At 35.4% G+C, this 23,749-nt stretch overlaps 1 protein-coding gene across 2 annotated transcripts in view; it reads right to left on the bottom strand.

The window, feature by feature from the left end:
• The window catches only part of GSK3B (glycogen synthase kinase 3 beta), a 206,669-nt gene that overhangs the window by 115,460 nt on the left and 67,460 nt on the right, over nt 1-23,749 (bottom strand). For both annotated transcript variants that reach the window (XM_035000079.1, XM_035000080.1), the window contains exon 2: nt 23,366-23,559. In XM_035000079.1, coding sequence (XP_034855970.1) covers nt 23,366-23,559 — 194 coding nt within the window. The remainder of the gene's footprint in view (nt 1-23,365; nt 23,560-23,749) is intronic.

The raw sequence follows: 23,749 nt of genomic DNA, 5'->3' as shown, positions 1-23,749 counted from the left end.
ACTAAACTATACAGAAATAGCCTCTGAAAAAAAAAATCAGGCTAAAAATTAAAATTAGAATAAAAAAATTAACACAGAATTTAGGGGCTTCAAACTGTGAAGGTAAAAGATTCTACAGATTAGATGCAGGTAAGTTACAAAAAAAGGAAAAAAAAAAAAAAAGGAAAATCCCAAAATAACAACCTTCAGGAAGATTTAAACAAAAATCAGAATCCAGAGTTGCTACATTATCTGAAACGTCCAACTGTAAAAATATAAAAAAATTTTTTAAAAAGGAAGAAAATAAAATGTGAGACCTACAGATAACAGAAAGAGCTGACTTACTCTTAGGTTTAAAATGAAAAAAGGAGCTAAAAGAAAGTGACTCTGGGTAGACACAGCTGTTGAATTTAGCAGACAAGAATACAAGTAGCTATTCTATTGAAAAAACATAAGGACCTGAAACCACAAAATTCCTAGAAGAAAACATAAGCTTCCTGGCACTGGTCTTGGAAATGGTATTTTATATTTGACAGCAAAAGCAAAGGCAACAACAGCAAAAATAAACAAGTGGGACTACATCAAATTAAAAAGCTTTTGCATAGCAAATAAAACCATCAACAAAATGAAAGGCAACCTATGTAATGGGAGAAAATACTTTCAAATCATTTATGAGATAGGGGTTAATATCCAAAATATATAAAGAATTCATACAACTCACCAGCAAAAAAACAAACAAGCCAATTAAAAACTGCAAAGACCCAAATAGACATTTTTCCAAAGAACACATACAAATAGCCAACAGGTAAATGAAAAAGTGTTCAACATCACTAATCGTCAGGGAAATGCAAATCAAAACCACAATGAGTTATCACTTCACACCTGTTAGAATGGCTATCATCAAAAAGGTAAGAGATAAAGTGGTGATGAGGATGTGGAGAAAAGGAAACCCTTGTGTACTGGTGGTAGGAAATTAAATTGATGCAGCTACTATGAAAAATAGTATGGAGGTTCTTCAAAATATTAAAAACAGAACTACCATGATCCAGCAATTACACTTCTGGGTATATATCTCAAAGTTAAAATCATCATCTTGAAGAGATACCTGTACTCCCATATTCACTACAGCATCATTCACAATAGCCAAGTCAAGCTAAGTGTCTATCAACAGATGAAGGATAAAGAAAATATGATATAGATAGACAGAAATATCATTCAGCCAGAAAAATGACATCTTGACATTTGCAACATGGATGGACCTTGAGGTCATTATGCTAAGTGAAATAAATCAGACAGAGAAAGACAAATACCATATATCACTTACACGTGGAATATAGAAACTCAAATACATACAAAGAGACTAGAAGGGTTGTTACCAGGGGCTGGAAAGTGGGGAAAAGAGATGTTGGTCAGAGTACAAACTTCTAGTTATAACATGAGTAAGTCCTGAGAATCTCACCTACACCATGGTGACTATAGTTAATAACACCATACCATATATTTCAAAGTTGCTAAAAGAGTAGATCTTACATGTTCTCAGCACAAAAAGAAATGGTAATTATAAGGTGTGACATGTTAGTTAATGGTGGTGGTAATCATTTTGCAATACATAAGTACATCAAATGAACATGCTGTACACCTTAAACACAATGTTATATATCAATTATATCTCAATAAAGCTGGGAAACTTTTAAAATATAGAATATGTTAAAAGAGTTAAGGGAAATCATATATTAAAAATTAAAGAAAAATATGACAATTACACAAGTAGGAAATTTCAATAAAGAAATACTAACTTTTTAAACCTGGAAATACTAGAGTTGAAAAGTATAACAAAGTAAAAGGTTCACTATGAGCTCAAGATAAGATTTGAGATGACATTTTAAAAAAATCTGTGAACTTAAAAACAGAGAAATAAATTACCCAACTGAAAGAACAAAAGGAAAAAAAGACTGCAGAAAAATGAACAGGGCCTCAGAGGCCTCATGTAGGATAATAGCACACCTACCAACATACGTATAAAGGCAGCATCCAAAAAAAGAGGAAAAAGAAAAAGGAGGAGAAAAAATATTTGAAGAAATAACTGCTGAAAACTCCCCAAATTTGATGAAAAACACTAATCTACTGACCAAAAAGCTTAAGGAACCCTAAGCTAAATGAACTCCAAAAGGATAAATACAAAGCGATTCACATCTAGGCACATCACTTTTGAACTGAAAGCCACAAAGAAAAAAATCATGAAAGTAATCACAAAAAATGGCTTATAACATACATGGGAAAAATAATACAATAAACAGCTGATTAATCATCAGACCGATGAAGGCCAGAAGGCAAAAAAATAAGATAAAATAAAACTTAAAAATCCTGGGGCACCTGGGTGGCTCAGATGGATAAGCATCTGCCTTAGGCTCTGGTCATGATCTCCAGGTCTTGGGATCGAGCTCCATGTCAGGCTACCAGCTCAGCAGGGAGTCTGCTTCTCCCTCTCCCTCTCCCCCTCCCCCTGCTTGTGCTCTCTCTGTCTCTGTCTCTCTCTCTCTCAAATGAATAAATGAAATCTTTTTTTAAAAAAACCCTAAAAATCCTGTCAACTAAGAATGCTATATACAGAAAAATTATTCTTCAAACATGAAAGGAAAAATACATTCCCAGATTTTTATTTTTTTTAAAGATTTTATTTATTTATTTGAGAGCGCGCACGTGCACAAGCAGGGGAGCAGCAGAGGGAGAGGGAGAAGTAGGTTCCCCTCTGAGCAAGGAGCCTGACAACGTGGGGCTCGATCCCAGGACCACAAGATCATGACTTGGGCTGAAGGCAGACGCTTAACCGGCTGAGCCACCCAGGTACCCCCACCCCCAAATTATTTTTTAAGTGGAGAATATTCTACAGTAGAAGACCTGACTTTAAGAAATACTAATCCAAGTTTCTCAGACTGAAAAGAAATGACATCAGGAGGTAATATGATCCACAAGGAGAAATGAGAGCACCAGAAATGGTAAATATAATTAAAAAGATATAAAGACTGTATAAACACATTTTTTTCTTCCCTTAACTTCACCAAATACATATATTTAAAAAAAGCAATTACAATAACAGTGTGTTATTGGGTTTATAACATACATAGATGTAACACACACAATAATGGTAGGAAAAGAGGGATGGGAAAATGAAGCTATACTGGTGAAATGCTGCTATGTTTTACTGGAATTGTTAGTATAACCTGAAGCAGACTGATAAACTAAAATGTACACTGTAATTCCTAAAGCAACCACTAAGAAAATAATTTTTGTAATGGTAAAAGAAAAAAAAAAAAAAGAAATCAACCCTGGACCTACAATGGTACCTTAAAAAATGAAGGCAATACATGTGAGCAGAGGAACAAAAACATGAGAGAGAAACAAAACAAAGAACACCATGGCACAGCTAATTCCCATAACAAAAACTACATAATATGTAATTAACTAAGCACACAATCAAAAGCAGAGATTGTCAGACTGGATAAGAAAGAAAACTCCAGCTACATTCTTTCTACAGTACACATACTTTAGATTCAAAGTGACAAATAGTTCTTGAAAGTAAAAGGATGGAAAAAGATACACCATGCAAACAGCAACCAAAAGAGATCTGGAGTGGCAATGTTATTAGCAGACAAAGTAAATTCTGAGAGCTAGAGATTTTCCCATGTCCTACCAGATAAAGTCTAAATCACTTCATATTATAGTTCCTTCTTACTAGCTTCATCTTATCTTCCACTTATAACCAATGTGATCATAACTAGATTCCACTTCTCTTTCTGACACTATTATTTCATTCCCAATTCTAAGCCACTGATCACACCATCACTGGAATGTTTACACCCTCCCTCCCACCTACCACATTCTACCCATCTTTAAAGTTCCTATTTAACTCCCACCTCTTTCACAAGGCCAACCCCAGCTGTTCCAACTCACTAATTTCTCTGATCTCTAAATTCCTGCAGCACCTAGAAATATTTTGGAATTTATTATATACTCTCTTGGTTCTTTTTTACTTTTGCAAACTATAGTTCAATGATGTCATATAAAAGAATACTTTTTAAAAAGTACTTTATAGAAATCAGATATATCGCTTCTCAGCCTTTTGGCTAAGATCAAGTATAGAAATCAGATATTACATTGCAGTGACCGTAGAGAAACACACCCACACCACTTGTCCAACTAACTTACTAAGTAAGTGCCTTAACAGGAAAAGCTGAATTTTGTATCTTCCTTTATCAGCCACAGAGCTCTCAATACTCTGGTTACTTTGTCTTTCACAGAGTACATAACCTGCTTCTGTAATTGCTTCTACCTTACAACTTGCTATAGACTAGTATTTTCCAAATTATGGGTTCAGCCGATCAGGATTGAGAAGGGGGTGGTAAGGAGAAGAGAATAAGAACTTTAATATAGTAAGACTATGGACTTTTTAACCAAACTTACTTCAGTTATTTTTCTGTGCACTGGGTTACAAAGTAAAATGTATTTCTTACTACAGGATCATAGTTAAAAATTTAAAATCCATTTAAAATCCAACCTGTCTATATAAAGGCAATTTTTTTCCAATATAGAAAAGACAAAAAATTATAGGAAAACTAAATTCTTATTTACCATTCCCATCTAAAAAAACGGAATAACTGCTCAAGATGGAATAAATACTATACCCATATAAGAAAACCTGAAAGCCACATTTAAAGGAAAAATTATCCTTTTGGTTTAAGCAATAGTCATTAACATATATCCTCCTCTAAACAGACAGAGGCTATGTTTAATTTTACATCATTTGACACCTCATACTTCAAAAAAAAGAAGAAAAAAAACCCAAAACTCCCAGAAGCTAAAAAGCATTGAGTCAAGGGATTCCCAAAAGGGTACTTTATGTACCCTTATATAAAGTTCATTAACGGAAAAGCTAACTTTTAGGTGAAGTAACAACTAGCAAGCTTAATAATACTGTGGACGTATGGTAGGCAGCCTATGGCTATCATCTTTTCTTCTTCACCAAATTTCATTCTATCGGATCTTTCCTACCATAGAAAGCCCCACTTTCATAAAATATAGTAAAATAGGATTGACTTCAAAAGTTTTGCTTCAAAGACTATTTTTCCAAAACACATCTTCAAAAAAGGATTATCCAGGGGCGTCTGAGTGGCTCAGTCAGTTACACGTCCAACTCTTGGTTTTGGCTCAGGTCATGATCTCAGGGTCATAGGATTAAGCCTCAAGTTGGGCTCACACTCTAGCAGAGTCTGCTTGAGATTCTCTCCCTCCCCCACTCTGTATTCGTGTGCTCATGCTCTAACAAAATAAATAAAATCTTCTTTAAAAAAGGATCATCCAGAGTTCCATCACCCATCCTTTGTAATCATATTAGGACTGAAAAATTGTTTAATCCATCTCCAAATCTTTGATTACACAGTAAATTCAGATGCCCCCAAAGACCCTACAATTAGCTAGAATATCATCTCAAAATAACTTCACGTGTACCATTATTTCGAAGCCAACTATGTGTCAGAACCAGGACTCTGAGTGTATAAAATTCATAGTCCTTAAAGATTTCATATTCTAATGGATAAGCCAACCCAACAATTACAATACAATGTGAAAACTCTAGCTCTCTCAGAAAGTGCTACAGGTAAATGGGAACTGGACCTAAGAAAAATTTGCTTATTAGTACCTTGAAAAATTCTGGAAAGGGCCCTGGTGGAAAGTCTAAAAAGTGTGAATACTACAAGCCATAAAGTACCACTGATCTGCTCTAAGCAAGAGATTTATTTGCGAAGATCACTGGTTATGAAAAAAAAAATTTTTAAGGAAGAGAAGATAAATTAAACTAGGACCTGCACTTAGGTAGAAAAAAGTAAAAACAGAAGGAAGAGAATGACAGATCAACTGAGAGGCAGATCAACAGTTTTTTGAGCACCTGCTGCTATAGGTTTGGTAACCAGAAGGAGGAGAGTGATTAACTACCAAGCTTCTGACTCATGTGACTATTAACATGACAGTAGAGTTCAATGACCTGGGAAGCTGTTTTCGAAGAAAAAAGGAATGAATTCAGTTTGGGACACCGTTTATTGAAATGACTGAAGGACACAGAAATGGAAAAGTCCAGAAAGCAATCTGATATGTTCATCTTATCCTCTAGCAAGAGGTCTAGATGGTTCTTGAAGCCACCGGAGTAGATAAAATTGACTGTAAAATAAGAAAAAGAAGTAGCCAGAGTCTCCAGCAGCAGAGAAGTCTATAAAGGACACTAATAAACTGGTCAGGCAGTATAACCTGGACAGTGGTATCACAAATGCCCCAAGACAGGTAAGACATTCCCAAGAAGATCCTGGAGAATATCAACATGTAGGCAGACAGATGAAAAGGAATCATACAAGAAACTGAGAATGAGCAAGGCTGTAAAAGATGAGCCACCAAAATAATACCCTAGAATAAAGGTCAGAAAACATTTTCTATAAAGGGCCAGATTATAAATACTTTGGGGCCTGCAGGCCATAGTCTCTGTTGCAATTACTTAACTCTACAGTTACGGTGGAAAAGCAGTCAATAACAATATGTAAAAGAATCGGTGTGCCTATGCTCCAATAAAACTTTATTTACAAAAATAGGCAACAGGCACACAGTTTGCCATTTCCTGCTCTAAAAGCCAAGGAAAGAAAGTTCCTTATATATTCAATCTCATTCACACTTAGTATATATACATTGATATATATAATATATATATATGTTATATATATTTATCTCATATACAGAGTGGACTTTCTAATATCAACTAATGTTCTGGAAATTTACAGTAACATTTTTCTTTTACATTACTATAATTAGTATATAAATAAAAACCTAAATTATAAATTATAGTTATATATACTGTCAGGCAGGCTTAAAATTTTCTACAAAAAAAATCCCAATTTTATAGGAATAAACAGGATTCATACATGCAAATTTTTCCAATCAGTCCCACAAACAACTTGTCCGGCACAGAAAGGAGAAAGGAAAGGGAAACAACAGAAAGGATGCCTGGAGAGCCTAAAGAACTTCTATTCCGGGCGCCTGGGTGGCTCAGTTGGTTAAGCGACTGCCTTCGGCTCACGTCATGATCCTGGAGTCCCTGGATCGAGTCCCGCATCGGGCTCCCTGCTCGGCAGGGAGTCTGCTTCTCCCTCTGACCCTCCCCCCTCTCATGCTCTCTGTCTCTCATTCTCTCTCTCTCAAATAAATAAATAAAATCTTTAAAAAAAAAAAAAAAAAAAAGAACTTCTATTCCCAGCAGGCTAATATGGACTGAAGTAAATATAAAAGTGAGGGTTCTTAAACGCTTAGTTTTCAGAGGCCTGAGCATGTAAGTCAACCCTAACTTAAATGCAACACTGCTTTAACCCTGTATCTTTGAAATATTATTCCATAACAATGATAGTACCAACAACTACAGGATTACTGAAAATCAAGAGCCAGGTACCCTGCTAAGAACTTTATCTTCCTGACTTCATTTAATTCTCTCCACAAACCAATTAAGTAGACAACAGTATCAATCCCCACTTAGAAAGGGGGTGAGGGCATAGTGAGGTTAAGGAATTTGCGGGCAAAGAGCAGGGACAAGATTTAAGCTAGGTGTGTCAGATTACTAAGCCCATGCTCTTTTAACTATCACAACAAAATGTAACTCAATTCCATCAACTACATTTATTACTATATGCTTGAAGAATACAGTGACAATAAAGCAGGACCTCAGTATTGAAAGCACTTACAATTGACTTTAGAGGTATCAAAAAAAAAAAAGATGTGAGGGGGTGCCTGGGTGGCTTCAGTCAGTTAAGCAGCTGCCTTTAGCTCAAGTATGATCCCAAAGTTCTGGGAACGAGCCCTACAGCGGGCTCCCTGCTCAATGGGGAACCTGCTTCTCCCTCTCCCTCTGCTGCTCCCCTTGCTTGTATACTCTCTCTGTCAAATAATTAAATTAAAAAAATCTTTTTTAAAAAATGATGTGAGAGTTTTGAAAAGATAACACTTCTTTTTGAAAAGATAACACTTCTTCGTTAAATTTAAAAGGTTTTTCATGAAAGCATACACATAAGTTGGATATTAACTAGCAACTCCTCCCTGGAACCACACTAGCTTTTCTGAATACATGAACAAAAACTCAAAAACCCTTTTTTCCTAAAAAGAAACTAGAAAGGAGACATATCATCCTATATACCACCAGAATACAACACAACTAAAATCTCAGGCTACTAGAGGGATTATGCTTACATGCTACAATTATGGTTTCCACAAAAATAGATGATCAGTTGGTCACTCTTTGAAATGCTTTCTCCACAATTTCTCCTTCTTCCCTGGCCAAATTCACTGTTTCTTTTACTAGTTCTTCCTAATCTCTCTATTTTCTAAACAATGGAGTAGACAGAACTTGGTGTCTCACCTCTTTTCAGCTACCTCTACGAACTCTTCCAATCTCAGGACTTTAAAGGCGGATGACTCCCAGTTTTATATCCCCAGACTAGAACTCTCCTGTGTACTCCAGGATCTTTTAGCCAACTAACTACATGTCAATTCTTCTGTGTCTAATATGCATCTCAACTTGACATGTCATGAGCAAAATTCGTGATCTTCCTTAAACCTGCTCCACCCATATCCTATCTCAATTACTGACAATTTGACTCTTCTAGCTGCACAGGTCAAAAATTTTGAAATCTTGAATCTTCTTTCTCTCTGACCTCACATTCAATCTGTCAAGAAATACTGTTGGTCCCACCTTCAAAATATATCCAAAGGGCACGTGGCTGGCTTGGCCAGTAGAGCATGCGACTCTTATGAGTTTGAGCCCCACTTTGGGTATAGAGATTACTTAAAAATAAAATCTTAAAAATGTGTGTGTGTGTGTGTGTGTGTGTGTGTCTCCAAGATTCCAGCAATTGCACTCTTAGGCCTTAACACCACTGAAATGGAAATTTATGTTCACACAAAAACCTATAAATGAATTTCATAGCCGTATTATTCAGAATAGCTACCAGATGTCTTTCAACAGGTGAATGGATAAACAAACCATAGTATACCACACTATGAAATACTACTCAGAAAAAGAAAACTATTTATTGATATATGCAACAATTTTAATGAATCTCCAGAGAACTCTGCTGAGCAAATAAAGCCAATCCCTAAAGGTTACATACCGTATTTGATTCCATTGGTATTCTTGAAATAAAAAAATTATAGATAAGGTGAACAGATTACTGGTTGTTGCAAGGGTTTAAACTAGGGGTTAAGAGTGGAGGAACGGCAGGGAGAGAAATGGGTATGGTTATAAAAGGGCAATATGAGGATCCTTGTGATGAAGGAAGTGTTCTAGTGAATATACAAAACTACGTATGTAATAAAACTGTATAAAAGCACACACACACACGCATGCACAAATGAGTACAAGTATAACTGGGGAAATCTCAACAAGACTGGTGGACTGTATTAATGTCAATATCCCGGTTTTGATATTGCACTATAATTTTGCAAGTTGTTACCATTGAGGGAAACTGGGCAAAGGATACATGGGATCTCTGTATTATTTCTTACAATTGCAGGTGTATTTACAATTATCAATATAAAAACGTGTGTGTGTTTGTGTATCTCCAAGAAATGATCATTTCTCACCACCTTTCTAGTCTAAGTCTTTCAGCATACCTCTGCTGAGCTATATGGTCGTTCAGCTTCCCTCTGTTGACCTTCCATCTACATCCAACAAAGCAGGCAGAGTGATCTTATATTTTAAAATATAAGATAGATAACAGGATTTCTCTGCTTAAAACCTCCAGTGGCTCCCCACTTTGAAGAGATTTAAAGCCAAAATCCTTGCTATGGCTAACAAGGTTTCTACTGACTGCCCTACCCACTAGAGAAAACATTTGTAAGTCTGATAAGGGATCTGTATCCAGAATAAAGAACTCTACTCAACAATAAAAAGACAAATAAAATGAGAAAAGGAAGGACTTTTGGGCTCCAGTCTAGTATGTAAGGAGCTTGGGAGTCATCCCTCTCATCTTCACAATAAGAAAAGAGCTGAACAAACTGAAAATCAACAACTCTTCTTAAATCCACCAAAAAACTGAGGTCACATGGCAAACCACTGCCATAAAAACTGGAGAAAGACAGGTAGATACACAGAATCACAGCTTACTGGAACAGAAGCCCAGGAGCAGAAACTGCCTACAGAGCCAGTACCAGTAGAGGAAAACTTAAACTGTAATTAACATAGGAGTAATATGAACAAGTCTGGGAGTGAAAAGATCCAGAGAGGCATGCCCCATGCTTTTCTCAGTTTTATCTCTAAAGCTCTATCAGATCCTCACAGTGAAGATCTAGGAAAAACCTGGGGGAAGCAGATGAGAAGAAAAGTAGCCATTTATAAAAAGGCCCAGAGCATTCCGTTCTTAACACCTGCCCTCAAGGAAAACTATTCTACCAAAGCTAACTAAACTGGGGGAAAAGAAATACCCAACTCTAGCCTTCTCTAAACTTAAAAGTGGGGAAAGGGAAATACCCAATTCTAACCTCATCTAGCTTTCCATATGCACAAAGGGAGATACAAAACTCCAACCCCCTCTAGCCTTATCTCACCTATGAGGAAGGAAGAGGGACAAAAAACTGAAAAGCATTTATAAAGGTCAAGCCCATAGCACAGGTTCACTAAGAGACTCAGACATGATTTTTAAGACTATAGAACACTTTTCCTCCTGTCACACCTTACCACTAGATCAATAGGATTCCTCTATAATAATGGGGAAATACAATGGAAAGAAATGCATGTCTCAGAATTTATTTAAGAAGTCTCTCAGGAAATCCAAAAACAACAGGAGAAAAAATAAAAGGGACACCAGAAGAAATTTCAACTTCTGACATCTACAGCTACAGCGAACAATAAACAGTCTAACTCCTGCCAGATAAACAAAAACTCAAAATAAAGGTCTATTACCTAAGTAACGTTTACTGAATATATCACATCCAGCTTTTAACACAAAATTACAAAAAATACTAAAAGACAAAAATCAAAGTGTGAATACACATAGCAGGCATCAGAATCACTGAAATATAGTGGGGATGTTGAAATTATCAGACTAAGAATTTAAAACAACTGATTAACACACTAAGAGCTCTAATGGAAAAAGTGGATAACACACAAAAACAGATACATAAAGTAAGCTGAGAAAGATGGAAACTTTAAAAAGATTTAAAAGTAAATGCTAGAAATCAAAGCCACTGTAACAGAAATTAGCAATGCCTTTGATGGGCTGATCAATACACTGGACATGGCCAAGGAGAGAATCAGTAAGCCTAAAGAAATAACAACAAAATTTCCAACACTGAAATGCAAAGAGAAAAAAAAATGAAAAAGAAGAGAATATGCAAGAGCTATTGAGGCAATTACAAAAGTTGTAACATATGTAAAATGGGAATGCCACAAGGAGAAGAGAAAAAGGAACAGAAAAAGCACTGGAAGCAACAACTGAGAATTTCCCCAAAATTAATGTCAGACACCAAACCACACATGCGGGAAGCTCAAAAAAACATAAAAGAGGATTAATACCAAAAAATCTATACCGAGGCATATCATATTCAAAATGCAAAAGATCAAAGATAAAGAAGAAATCCTGAAAGAAGCCAGAGGAGGAAAAAAACCTTACCCATAGGCAGGCAAAGGTAAGAATTACATCGAACTTCTCTTCAAAGGTCATGCAAACAAGAAGAGAGTGAAGTAAAATATTTAAAATGTTGAAAGAAAAAAACCCAATCAATCTAGAATTCTGCACCTAGTAAAATTCTTCTTCAAATGTGAAGGAGAAATTGAGACTTTCTCAGAAAACAAAAATTGACAGAATTTGTCAACAGTAGACCTGCCATCCAAGAAATGTTAAAATAAAAAATTCATCAAAAAGAAGGAAAATGACATAGGTAAGAAATCTGTATCTATGTAAAGAAAAGGAAGAGCATTAGAGAATTAATTGATCTAGCAGCAACAGTTCAAAATAGTAGCAGCGATAATGTATTCAGTGATTATAGCTTATGGATTAGTGAAAATAATGACAGCAGTGTTATATGGAATGGAAAGCAGAAATTGGGAATACTCTGTCATTAGATAAGTCCACTATCCATGACAGTATAGTGTTACTTGAAAGAGCACTTCAAAAAGTTGTAAATGTACACAGTAGACTCAACTCCAACCACTGAAAAAGGTTTTAAAAAGTATAATAGATACTGTCAGAGAGGAGAAAAAATAGAATCATATAAAATGCTCAATTGCAGGAAAAGAGAGGAAGAAAAAGGAAGAAACAAGGACAAAATAGCAACAGTAAACAAATAGGGCAAAAATATGATCCAACTACATCAATAATCTCTTTAAACATCAATGGCTTAAATACACCAACATGAAAGAGAACTTACACAATGTTATATGTCAATTATATCTCAATTTTTTTAAATAAAAATTTAAATTTAAAATTAAAAATTTAAAAATGAATTTTAAAAAGACCCAACTATAATCTACAAGAAACCCATTTAAATAAAAGACACATATACCTTACAAATAAAAGGATGGACACAGTGAGAAACTACAAATCAATATTCCTGATGAATACTGATACAAAAATCATCAACAAAATGCCAACAAACCAAACAACAGCATGCTGAAAGGATTATATATCACAACCAAGTTTTATACCTGCAATGGAAAGATTTACACCTGAAATGCAAGGATGGTTCTACATACAAAAATCAATGAATGTAAACACACCACATTATCAGCATTAAGGACAAAAACCAAATGGTCACCTCAAGTGATGTAGAAAAAGCATTTAACAAAATTCAACACTCTTTCATGATAGGAATGCTCAACAAACTAGTAATGGAAGGAAACTGCCTCAATATAATAAGCTGTATAAGATGAAAACCCCACCTTAACATCATATTCATTGGTGAAAAACTGAAACTGAAAACTTTCTTTAAAATGAGGAACAAGGCAAGGATGATCATTTTTGCCACCACTATTCAACATAGTACTTGAAATAATAGCCAGAGCAGTTAGACAAGTAAAATAAGTAACAAAAGGCATCCAAATTGGAAAAGATGCAAAATTATCTCTGTTCAGAGATGATCTTATATGTAGAAAACCCTAACGAATTAAAAAAAAAAAAAAAAAAAGCCTGTTACAATGAAGAAACAATTTCAGCAAAGTTTCAGATACAAAATGAACACTTAAAAATTGGTTGTATTTCTACACACTAACAATGACCAATCAAAAAAGAAAGCAATCTCATTTACTATAGCGCCAAAAAGGATATAGTGCTTAAGAAAAACCTAACCAAGGAGATAGAAGACTTGTACACTGAAAACTATAAAACACTGCCAAAGAAATCAAAGAGCACAGAAATAAATGGAGAGGCATCCCATGCTTGTAGCTTAGAAGACTTAGTAACATTAAAATGTCCATACTACCCAAAGCCATATAGAGATTCAATGTAATCCCTATCAAAATTCCAATGGCATTTTTTGCAGTAATAGAAAAACAAAATCCTAAAACTTATACAGAATCTCAAGGGACCCCAAATAGCCAAAACAATCTTGAAAAAGAAGAACAAAGTTGGAAGTCTAATAATTCTTGATTTGAAAACAAACTATAAGCCAATTGTAATCAAGACAGTATGGAACTAGCATAAAAACAAATATATAGACCACTGGAACAGAAGGAACCAGAAATAAACCCTCATGTATAGCCAAATAATTTTCAACAATGGTGCCAAGACTACAAAATGGGGAAAAGACAATCTCTTAAGCACATGGGTGTTGGAAAAACTGGACCAATAAGCAAAAGAATGAAGATGAACCCTTACCTCCACCACACACAAAAATTAACTCAAAATGAATTAAAGACCTAAACATGAAACCTAAAACTATAAAAATCCTATAAGCAAATACAGGGGAAGAGCTTCAGTACACTGGAGTTGGCAATGTACTTAACCTTTGGTGACTGGCTTATTTCACTTAGCATAATGTCGTTAAGGCTCATCCTTGTTGTGGCAAGTGATAGGATTTCCTTCTTTTGGGGACACCAAAAAGGACAAGAAACTAAAGCAAAAATAGACAAATGAGACTACATCAAATTTAAAAACAACATCTACAAAAATCTATAGCTAACATACTTAATGTGAAGAAACTAGGTGTTTTCCTACTAAGAACAGGAACAAGACAAAAAAGACTTCTCACCCCCCACCCCATTCAACATTGTACAGAATACAGTAAGACAGAAAAAGGAAATAAAAGGTATATAAATTGGAAAAGAAGAAATAAAACTATCTTTGTTTACAAATGACCTGGTTGTCTATGTAAAAGAATCTCAAGGAATCAACCACAAAACCTCCTGGAACTAATAAGTGATTATAACAAGACTGCAGGTACAAGTTTAAGGTACAAAAGCCAAATGCTTTCTTATACACCAGCAATGAACAACTGGAATTTAGAATTAAAAACACAATACAATTTAGCACCCCTCCAAAAAGAAATACTTGGGTATAAATCCAATAAAATATGTACAAAATCTACATGAGGAAACCCATAAAACTCTGAGGAAAGAAACCAAAGATCTAAATAAACAGAAACATATTTCATATGCATGGATAGGAGGACTTAATATTGTCAAGATGCCAGTTCTTCCTAATCAACAGATTCAATGCAATCCCAATCAAAATCCCAGCAAGTTATTTTGTGGACATCCAACAGTGAACACAATATTGAAGAACAATCAAAAAACTGTCACTGACTGACTTCAAGACTTACCATAAAGCTACAGGAAAAAAAAAAAAAAAAAAGACCGTGTGATATACAAATACATCACTAGAACAAAACACAGAGCCCAGAAACAGCCACCAAATATAGTCAACTGAACTTTGACAAAGGATCGAAGGCATTTCAATCAAGAAAGGATGGTCTTTTCATAAGAGTGCTAAAATAACTGGACAGCCACATGCAAAGAAATGAACGTAATCACAGATTTTATACCTTTCACAAAAATCAGCTTAAAAGAGATCATAGAAAAGGCAAAACTACAAAACACGTAGAAGACAATAGAGGAGACAATTTAGGTCTCCTTGGGTTTGGCAGTGACTTTTTAGATACAACACCAAAAGCATAATCCATGAAAGAAAAAATTGACAAATTAGACTTTTGATTAAAATTTAAAACTTCTGCTAATGAAAAGACAAGTCACAGACTGGGAGAAATCTCTGCAAAACACATACGTGAGAAAGCACTGTTATCCAAAATATATAAAGAACTCTTAAAACTCAACAGTAAGAAAACAACCAACCATTAAAAATGAGCATTGACTTGAACAGACACCTCATCAAAGAAGATACACAGATAGCAAATAAGCATATAAAAAGATGTTCAACATCATAAATCATCAGAAAATTGCAAATTAAAACAAGATACTACTGCTCTCCTATTAGGATGGCTAAAATTTAAAATACTGACAACACCAAAGGCTGATGAGGATATGGAGCAATAGGAAATCTCTTTTTCACTGCTAGTGGGAATATAAAATCATTCTGTACAGTCACTTTGGAGGATAGTCTGGCAATTTATTGCAAAACTAAACAAACTGTTATCATACAATCTAGCAATTGTGCTACTTGGTATTTATCCAAATGAACTGAAAACTTACAACCACACAAAAACCTGCAAATGAATGTTTACAGCAGCTTTATTCATAACTGCCCAAACTTGGAAGCAACCAAGATGTCTTTCAATAGGTGAATGAATGAACAAACTGCGATACATGGATACAATAGAATATCATTCAGTGCATTTCTCCCATTCAGTAGGTTGCCTTTTCATTTTGTTGATCATTTCCTTTGCTCTGGAGAAGCTTTTTAGTATGATGTAGTCCTACTTATTTATTTTTGCTTTAGTTTGCTTTTACTTTTTTGGTGTCAGACTCAAAAACCTATTGCCAAGACCTATGTCAAAGAGTTTACTACTGTTTTCTTCTAGAAGTTTTACAGTTTTAGGCCTTATGTTGAGGTCTTTAATTCATTTTGAGTTAATTTTTGTGTTTGGTGTAAGATAGTGGTCCAGTTCCATTCTTTTGCATGTGGCTGTACAGTTTCCTGAACACCATTTATTGAAGAGACTATCCTTTTTTTCTCTCATTGTATATTCTCAGCTCCTTTGTCATAGATTAATTAACCACATACGCATAGGTTTATTTCTGGGCTTTCTCTATTCTGTTCCATTGATCTATGTATCTTCTTTTTTTTTTTTTTATGCCAATACCACATTGTTTTGATTACTACAGCTCTGTAATAGAATTTGAAACCAGGGAGTATGATGTCTTCAGCTTTGTTCTTCTTTCTCAAGACTGCTTTGGCTATTCAGGGTTTTTCATGGTCCCATACAAATTTTAGGATTATTTGTTCTATTTCTTTGAAAAATAGCAGGGGCCCCTGGATGGCTCAGTTGGTTAAGCATCTGACTCTTGGTTTTGGCTCAGGTTGTGATCTCGGGGTCATGGGATCGAGCCCCGCACTGGGCTCCGTACTCAGCGCAGAGTCTGCTTGGGATTCTCTCCCTTCCCCACTCTTTTTGTCTGCCCCTCCCCCTACTCATACTCGCTCTCAAATCAATCTTTTTTAAAAAACACCACTGAAATTTTGATAGGGATTGCACTAAATTTGTAGATTACTTTGGGTGATATGGCCATTTTAACAAAATTGATTTCTTCCAATTCATGAGCACAGAATATCATTCCATTTATTTGTGTGTCTTATAACTTTCAATATTGAGTCTTTCACCTTGTAGTTAAATTTATTCCTAGAATTTTATCCTTTTTAATGCAATTGTAAATGAGGATGCTTTCTTTATTTCTCTTTCTGATAGCTCATTATTAGTGTATAGACATGCAAGAGATTTTTGTGTATCCTGCAAGTTTACTGAGTTCATTTGTTCTAAAAGTTTTTTTGATGGAGTCTTTAGGGTTTTCTATATATAATATCATGTCATTTGCAAATAGTGACAGTTGTACTTCTCCTTTCCAATTTGGATGCCTTTTTTTTTTTTTTTTTTTTGCCTAATTACTCTGGCTGCCTTATATTAAGTTTTATTTCTCATTCACTCAAGGCATTCAAGCCACTGAAAGCCAGAAAAAGGACATTCAAGACCACAAATATCACACCTCCATTTTTTGTGTCTCCGGAAAAATAGATGCAATAAAACTATATATAATTTTAAAAGCAAAATCAACAGAACTCTTCCACAGCAACCTTTGCACAGTCTCCAAAAATTCAAATCAATTAAAAAAACATTTTACTAGTCACTACCTACACAGTTGGGAAAGTAGCATAAAAGGGTCTCTATCCCTACAAGGCTTGGTTTGGTAATTATGAAACTGTGCCTCTCACATCTCCCACTGCAAGGAGCATAATTGACCCACAGCCCCAGCTGCTGAGCTCTCAAAGACATTCTCCTGTTAAAGCCATGCCAAGCTTCCCATGAACTGTTCCAGAAAATGCCTGACCATGGCAGACATATTTAATGGAGACCTTTTCCCAGGAAACACTGTACTCCTCTGGTTCAACCTCAGGCTGAGACTTCCCCATTGGTTTTGCTTTAACTTTCTTAGAGTTGCACAGCAGTGTATGATCTTTCCTACCTACTGTCCTTCCCTCTCTCCTCCACAGAGGTTAAGACCTAGTTTTTACCTTCTCTCAATAACAAGTTTCTATGACTCAAAGAACATACCTCCATATGGCATAAGTAAAGATTACTATTTCTTTTCAAGTTGTTTGTCAGTTTTATCAGGAAACAGATTTTCCACAAATGACTTAAAATAGTTACATAAATACAATTAGGTGCCTCAAAAAGATCATCAAATTTAGGGGCACCTGGGTGGCTCAGTCTGTTAAGGTCAAACTCTTGATTTCAGCTCAGGTCTCAGGGTTGTGAGATCGAGCCCCATGTCAGGCTCTGCGCTGGGCATGGAGCCTGCTTAAGATCCTCTCTCTCCCTCTGCCCCTTCCCCATCCCTCTCTAAAAAAGAAAAAATGTTTCTTTAAAAAAAAAAAAAGATTATCAAATTTAAGAGCAAGTAAAACAATCAAGTAAAATTTCCAAAATGAATAGCCATTTGTAGTAATTCAGATGCCTAAAAATAAGAACAGAATTTAGTTACAAGGAGTTTTAAAATTCAGAAAATGTTCTCATAATTCACTGTTTCATTTGATTCATACAACATTGGAGAAAAAAGGGAACACAATATTTATTGAATTCTTTTCTGTGCCAAACAGTAGGCTGGGGCATTGCTGTAGTAGTAGCATCCTCATTTTAACAGATGATAAAACTGAGGCTCATAAAGTTAATGAATATGCTCTAGCTTACAAAACTACTGAATAGTGAACAACCAAGGTTTTCTTTCTTCTATGCTGTCTCCACAATATCCATGCAGAGAATAATAATAACCCCAAGGATCAAAACCAGACATTATCTCTCCTCATTTCTGAAAATGGTATATATTAAAAGTAGGGCCCTACTCACTCTCTATTCACAATAGAAGGACAGTTATGCTTCACATCTCCACCCCCATATCCTAACCACAGAACTAGTGAAACCAAGCAGGAGACCTGAAACCTATGACTAAGCTCAAAGGAGAACTGAAATTAATAGTTAATGACGCTAAATCACTAATTAATTAAAAACACAACTTACCAATTTTCAAATTGGAAGAGCCAGCCTCAACAACTGTCAGTAGCTTTTGGGACTGATTAATCTTCTCCCTGCTCTAACAAAAGGTCTACATAAGGTACCTAGCTGGACTTTACCTCTACAAGACCACAAGAGCATTTTCTATCACAAGCACTTCCAAACCAGCCAAGTGAAGTAATTTAATTTCTATTTAAGTAATTTGCCACAGTATGATGGGTCACAGAAGAAAAAAAGACATTCAAACTATAGGTAGAACACTACAGAAATGAAGATTATACCAGAAATTCCTAATAGAAAAGCTCAGTGTCTTAGATATAGTTTATGTGACTAGTGTGCAGGGATAATTACTCTTGGTTTTCTTTTTGTCTCTGACCATTTTCTCTCTCATTTTTTCACCAAAACAAACTGCCTTTCACTGATATTAGCAGGTTCAGTAGATGATTTATTTGACTGGGCAAGGAGAAGACCCTATTTCAACCTTTTCTGGAAATACATAATTATTTAGTGTAATCCTGGGCAGCTGCTATGTAAATCACAGAAGTGAAACTACAGAATTTTAAGTTGTCATAAAAATTCCTACTATTTTATGATAATCAAGCAAAATGAACTGGCCAATATATCAAATTTTATTTCCTTTTTTTTCCTTTGGAAACAGTTAACATTTAGCAAGGAGAACAAAGAATACTTAAGTCTCACAAAGGAAAGGTGATAAAGTGGAAAGAACTGAACTTACCACTTTTTAGCACGTAGAAGAAAAAATAAAAACAAAAACAAAACCATACAACAGCAACAAAAGCAATAAATATTAAGGAATAAACTTAACTAGAAATGTCAAAAGCCTATATAACAAAACTCCTGAAAGACACAAAAGTAAACTTGAACAAATAGAAAGATATCTCTTATTCCTGGATAATTCAACATCACAAATAGGTCAGTTCTCTCTAAGTTATTTTGTAAATTAATGAAATTTCAATTAAAAATATCAAAAAGCGGGCGCCTGGGTGGCTCACATGGTTAAGCGTCTGCCTTCGGCTCAGGTCATGATCCCAGGGTCCTGGGATCGAGTCCCGCATCGGGCTCCCTGCTCCTTGGGAGCCTGCTTCTCCCTCTGCCTCTCTCTCTCTCTGTCTCTCATGAATAAATAAATAAAATCTTTAAAAAAATATATATATATCAAAAAGCTTTTTTATGGAATTAGTCAAATTGATGCCAAAGTTCATATGGAAAAACAAACACTCAAGAATAGCTAGGAAACACAAAAAAGGAAAGCTACAAGGGTAGATTAGCTCTAGGAGACATTAAAACATACTGTAAAGCTCTATAATTAAAATAGTGTGGTAATGACAAAGGAATATGCAAATGACCTAGTGGAACAGAATGGAAAGTCCAGAAATAGACCAAGTCCATGTGGAAATTCAGCATATATTAACAATACCATCGCAAGTCACTGGAGCAAAGACAGACCTTTTAATAACTGTACTGAGCAACTAACTGGTTAATGAGTTAGAAAGGATAAAATTAGATCAATAATTCATACCATACATAAGAATAAACTCCAGAAACAGGAATAAACTTCAAATGGATCAGGGAATTTAAATGTAAAAAGTGAAATCTTGTAATTACCAGAAAAAAGTGGATGAATTTCTCTTTAATCTGAGGGAAAGGCTTTCCATAAGGAAAGGCTTTCTACTTATAACTTAAAATCCAGATATAAGAAAAGAATATCATATGGTAGAAAAATAGAATACACAAAGTAAAAATACTACATATATCACAAAGGCTAAATCCATAATAAAAAATTGTTCAGAGTTGAGAGGAAAAGGCCAAAAACCCACTTTAAAAATGGGCAACGAGAAAAAAGAAAAAAAGAACAATTCACATATACTCACAAAAGCAAACAAAATGGACTGTGAACAGGTGAAAAGATGTTAAACTACATTCATAATAATAATATTATAAGTTAAAACTACAGGGGCGCCTGGGTGGCTCAGTCATTAAGCATCTGCCTTAGGCTGGGGTCATGATCCCAGGGCCCTGGGATCGAGCCCCACATTGGGCTCTCTGCTCCGCAGGAAGCCTGCCTCTCCCCTCTCCCACCCCACCGCTTGTGTTCCCTCTCTCACTGTGTCTCTCTCTGTCAAATAAATAAAATCTTTAAAAAAATAATAAAAAACAATAAAACTAAAAAACATGACAGAGGGAACAGACAGGAAATGACATTTGTATATTTTTGATCTTTGGAACCATGTTAGTGTGTTTCACAGACTGAAAATATAATTTTTTTTAAAAAAAGCCAAGAAGAACAGGAGTAACATTCTAAGAAGGGATACATACAAAAACAAATGAACCAAACTGCATTTCAAAGGAATAACCTAATCACACCAAAGGAAAAAATTTTAATTAAAAAAAAAAGGCAAGAAAAAGAAGAATTAACCAAATACGTTTCTAAACAAAATCTACTGTTCTGATGCAGTGATGATAAAAATGTTTAGTAAAGCACTCTGGAGTCAGAATGTGTGGATTCACTTGCCCAACTTTCCACTTGCTAACTGTGTGACCCTGGGCAAGTTAATTTATAATCTCTATGCGTAGGTTTTCTTATCCCAATAATAACAGTACCAATCTCAAAGAACTAATGATAAGGCTCAAATAAAACTACTTATGTAAAAATCTTAGTAAATCACTGAGCATATAACAAGAATTTGGAAAGCATCTGCTATCATCAACTACTAATCCAAAAAAAAAAAAAACCACTGAATGTGTGGGCACCCAGGATACACGTAATAAAAATGGAGTCCTTGTCATGAAAAAATCTGGAATTTCCTAGTTTATAAACAGTAAGTGTTCAAGGAATTTAGAACAAGATCCACAGGCTGGCTGGAATCATGTGAGAAATTTCATAAAGGCGCAATCTGACAAGGGTTTTTATATGTGCACAAGATTTAGATTAGCAAGAGAATGAGAGTGCTAACGGAAGCTAAATAAAAGCAATGAAGCCATAAAGACCAATATATTTCAAGGATAGTAGCAGAGAAGGCTTGGAAAGCTGAGTATCTAGAGATAAGGCAAGACTATGGAAGTTCCTGAACGCACTACTGAACTGGGCAGGCTTTATTTTCTAGACTATGAGGAACCATAGAATTGTGTGCAGGGGAAACAGTATGACCAAACTGAACTGTGGGGTTATTCTAGTGCTGGTATGCAGAAGATCAGAAGTAGAGTCTTTTTTTTTTTTAAAGATTTTATTTATTTATTTGAGAGAGAGCACATGAGAGGGGGGAGGGTCAGAGGGAGAAGCAGACTCCCTGCCGAGCAGGGAGCCTGATGCGGGACTCGATCTAGGGACTCCAGGATTATGACCTGGGCCGAAGGCAGTCGCTTAACCAACTGAGCCACCCAGGCGCCCCAGAAGTAGAGTCTTACTAGTGGGTAAGCCAAATTATGGTAAGGGACAGACTAGAATAGTAGTGATGAAAAAGGGAAAGAAGTTACAATCATCAAGGCAGTGAGGGGGGAAAAAAAATCAATGAAGTTTGATAACAACTAGATATGAGGTATGAGAGAATAGAAAAGTCTGAATGACAAGGTGAATAACAAAATCATTAGAAGGAAAAAGCAAAAGGGAATGGGAAGGAATCATTAGAAGGAAAATGCAAAAAGGAAAGGATTTGCATTGGGTCTTAAAAGTCAGGTCAGGATTAGACAAGAAGCCTTGCCAACCTGAGATAACAAATCAAGATCCAATGGGCATTTGGCAGCAGGGGACTAGTACTTAGGAGAGAGTGTGAGAACTGAAGACAAAAGGTATAAGAATTTTTTTTTCTAAAAAAAAAACCTCTTTAGAATGTTTGGGACATTCTAGAGAACAGAGCTAACAGACTGTGTGCTGTTTCAGAGGAGTGATCATCTCATTTATCTTTATAGCCCTTCAAGTTTGGCATGGTTGCTAGCACAGGAGAGACTCTCAGTAAAATGTTGCACAGGTAGGGAAAGTAGAGAATGGAACAGAGCTGTTTGGCTTGTTAATGGCAGAGCCTACATTAGAGCCCAGATCTCCTGACTCTCCACTATATACCATAAAATGGAGATGACCTCTGAACCATTCATGCATAGGATCCCCTAAAGAGCTAGTGTTAAGAAATGAAAATAAACTAAACTGTGGGGATGGCTGGTTTCTAGGGGTAGATGGATGGAAGACATAAGAAAATTGCAAAGAAAATCAGAGGTATTTAGGAAAAAATAAATGATAGTGTTGCATCACAGATTCAAAGGAAATTTTAAGAAAGGAAGGACAGTCAATTGTTCAAACGATCAAACACCACAGGTACAGTTTCTCTGGTCTCCTATACCAATGAGATCCAGGTCACTTTTTAAACGTATAAATTAAGAAATTTTAATCTACTTTCACAACATTTTAAAATCATGTATCACTCAGCAGTGGTTCAAAAATATTGCAATCTTTAGTGAATTTTATCTCTACAAAATACAAAACAGAAAATAAAGTCTCTATAATAAATTTGCACAGTAAATGAAATTTGAAGCAAATTTGAAGCAAAGAGAAATGAATGAAAAAAATACTTTTTTACATCTATTGATAGCAATAAAATACATGAAATACCAAAGGTCTTACCTTAAATCTCTTGTCCTGTAAGACCTTCTTGATGGCAACCAGTTCTCCTGAATCACAAAGTTTGGCTTGATATACCACACCAAATGACCCATTTCCAATCACTTTAGTGTCTGTATAGCTGACTTCTTGTGGCCTATCTGGACCCTGCCCAGGAGTTGCCACCACTGTAGTCACCTTGCTGCCATCCTTGTCTCCTAAAAGAAAGAAGAGATAGAAAAATGAGAACCGTAAAGAATTAAACAGAGAAAACTGCTGAAGTATACAAAGTAAACTGCATTCTTTACTACAAATTATTTTTAAATGCTCATCTTAGTTTATCATATAGAATTACTTCAACTATTTGTTTCAATTATAAGTAATTTTTTAAACCACCATTTATTCATT

Source organism: Mirounga leonina, unplaced genomic scaffold, assembly GCF_011800145.1.
Source record: "Mirounga leonina isolate KUSES-001 unplaced genomic scaffold, KU_Mleo_1.0 Mir_115, whole genome shotgun sequence".
Taxonomy (NCBI): Eukaryota; Metazoa; Chordata; class Mammalia; order Carnivora; family Phocidae; genus Mirounga; species Mirounga leonina.
Note: the sequence above shows the minus strand (reverse complement) of the source record. Positions and strands in the feature narration are given on the sequence as shown.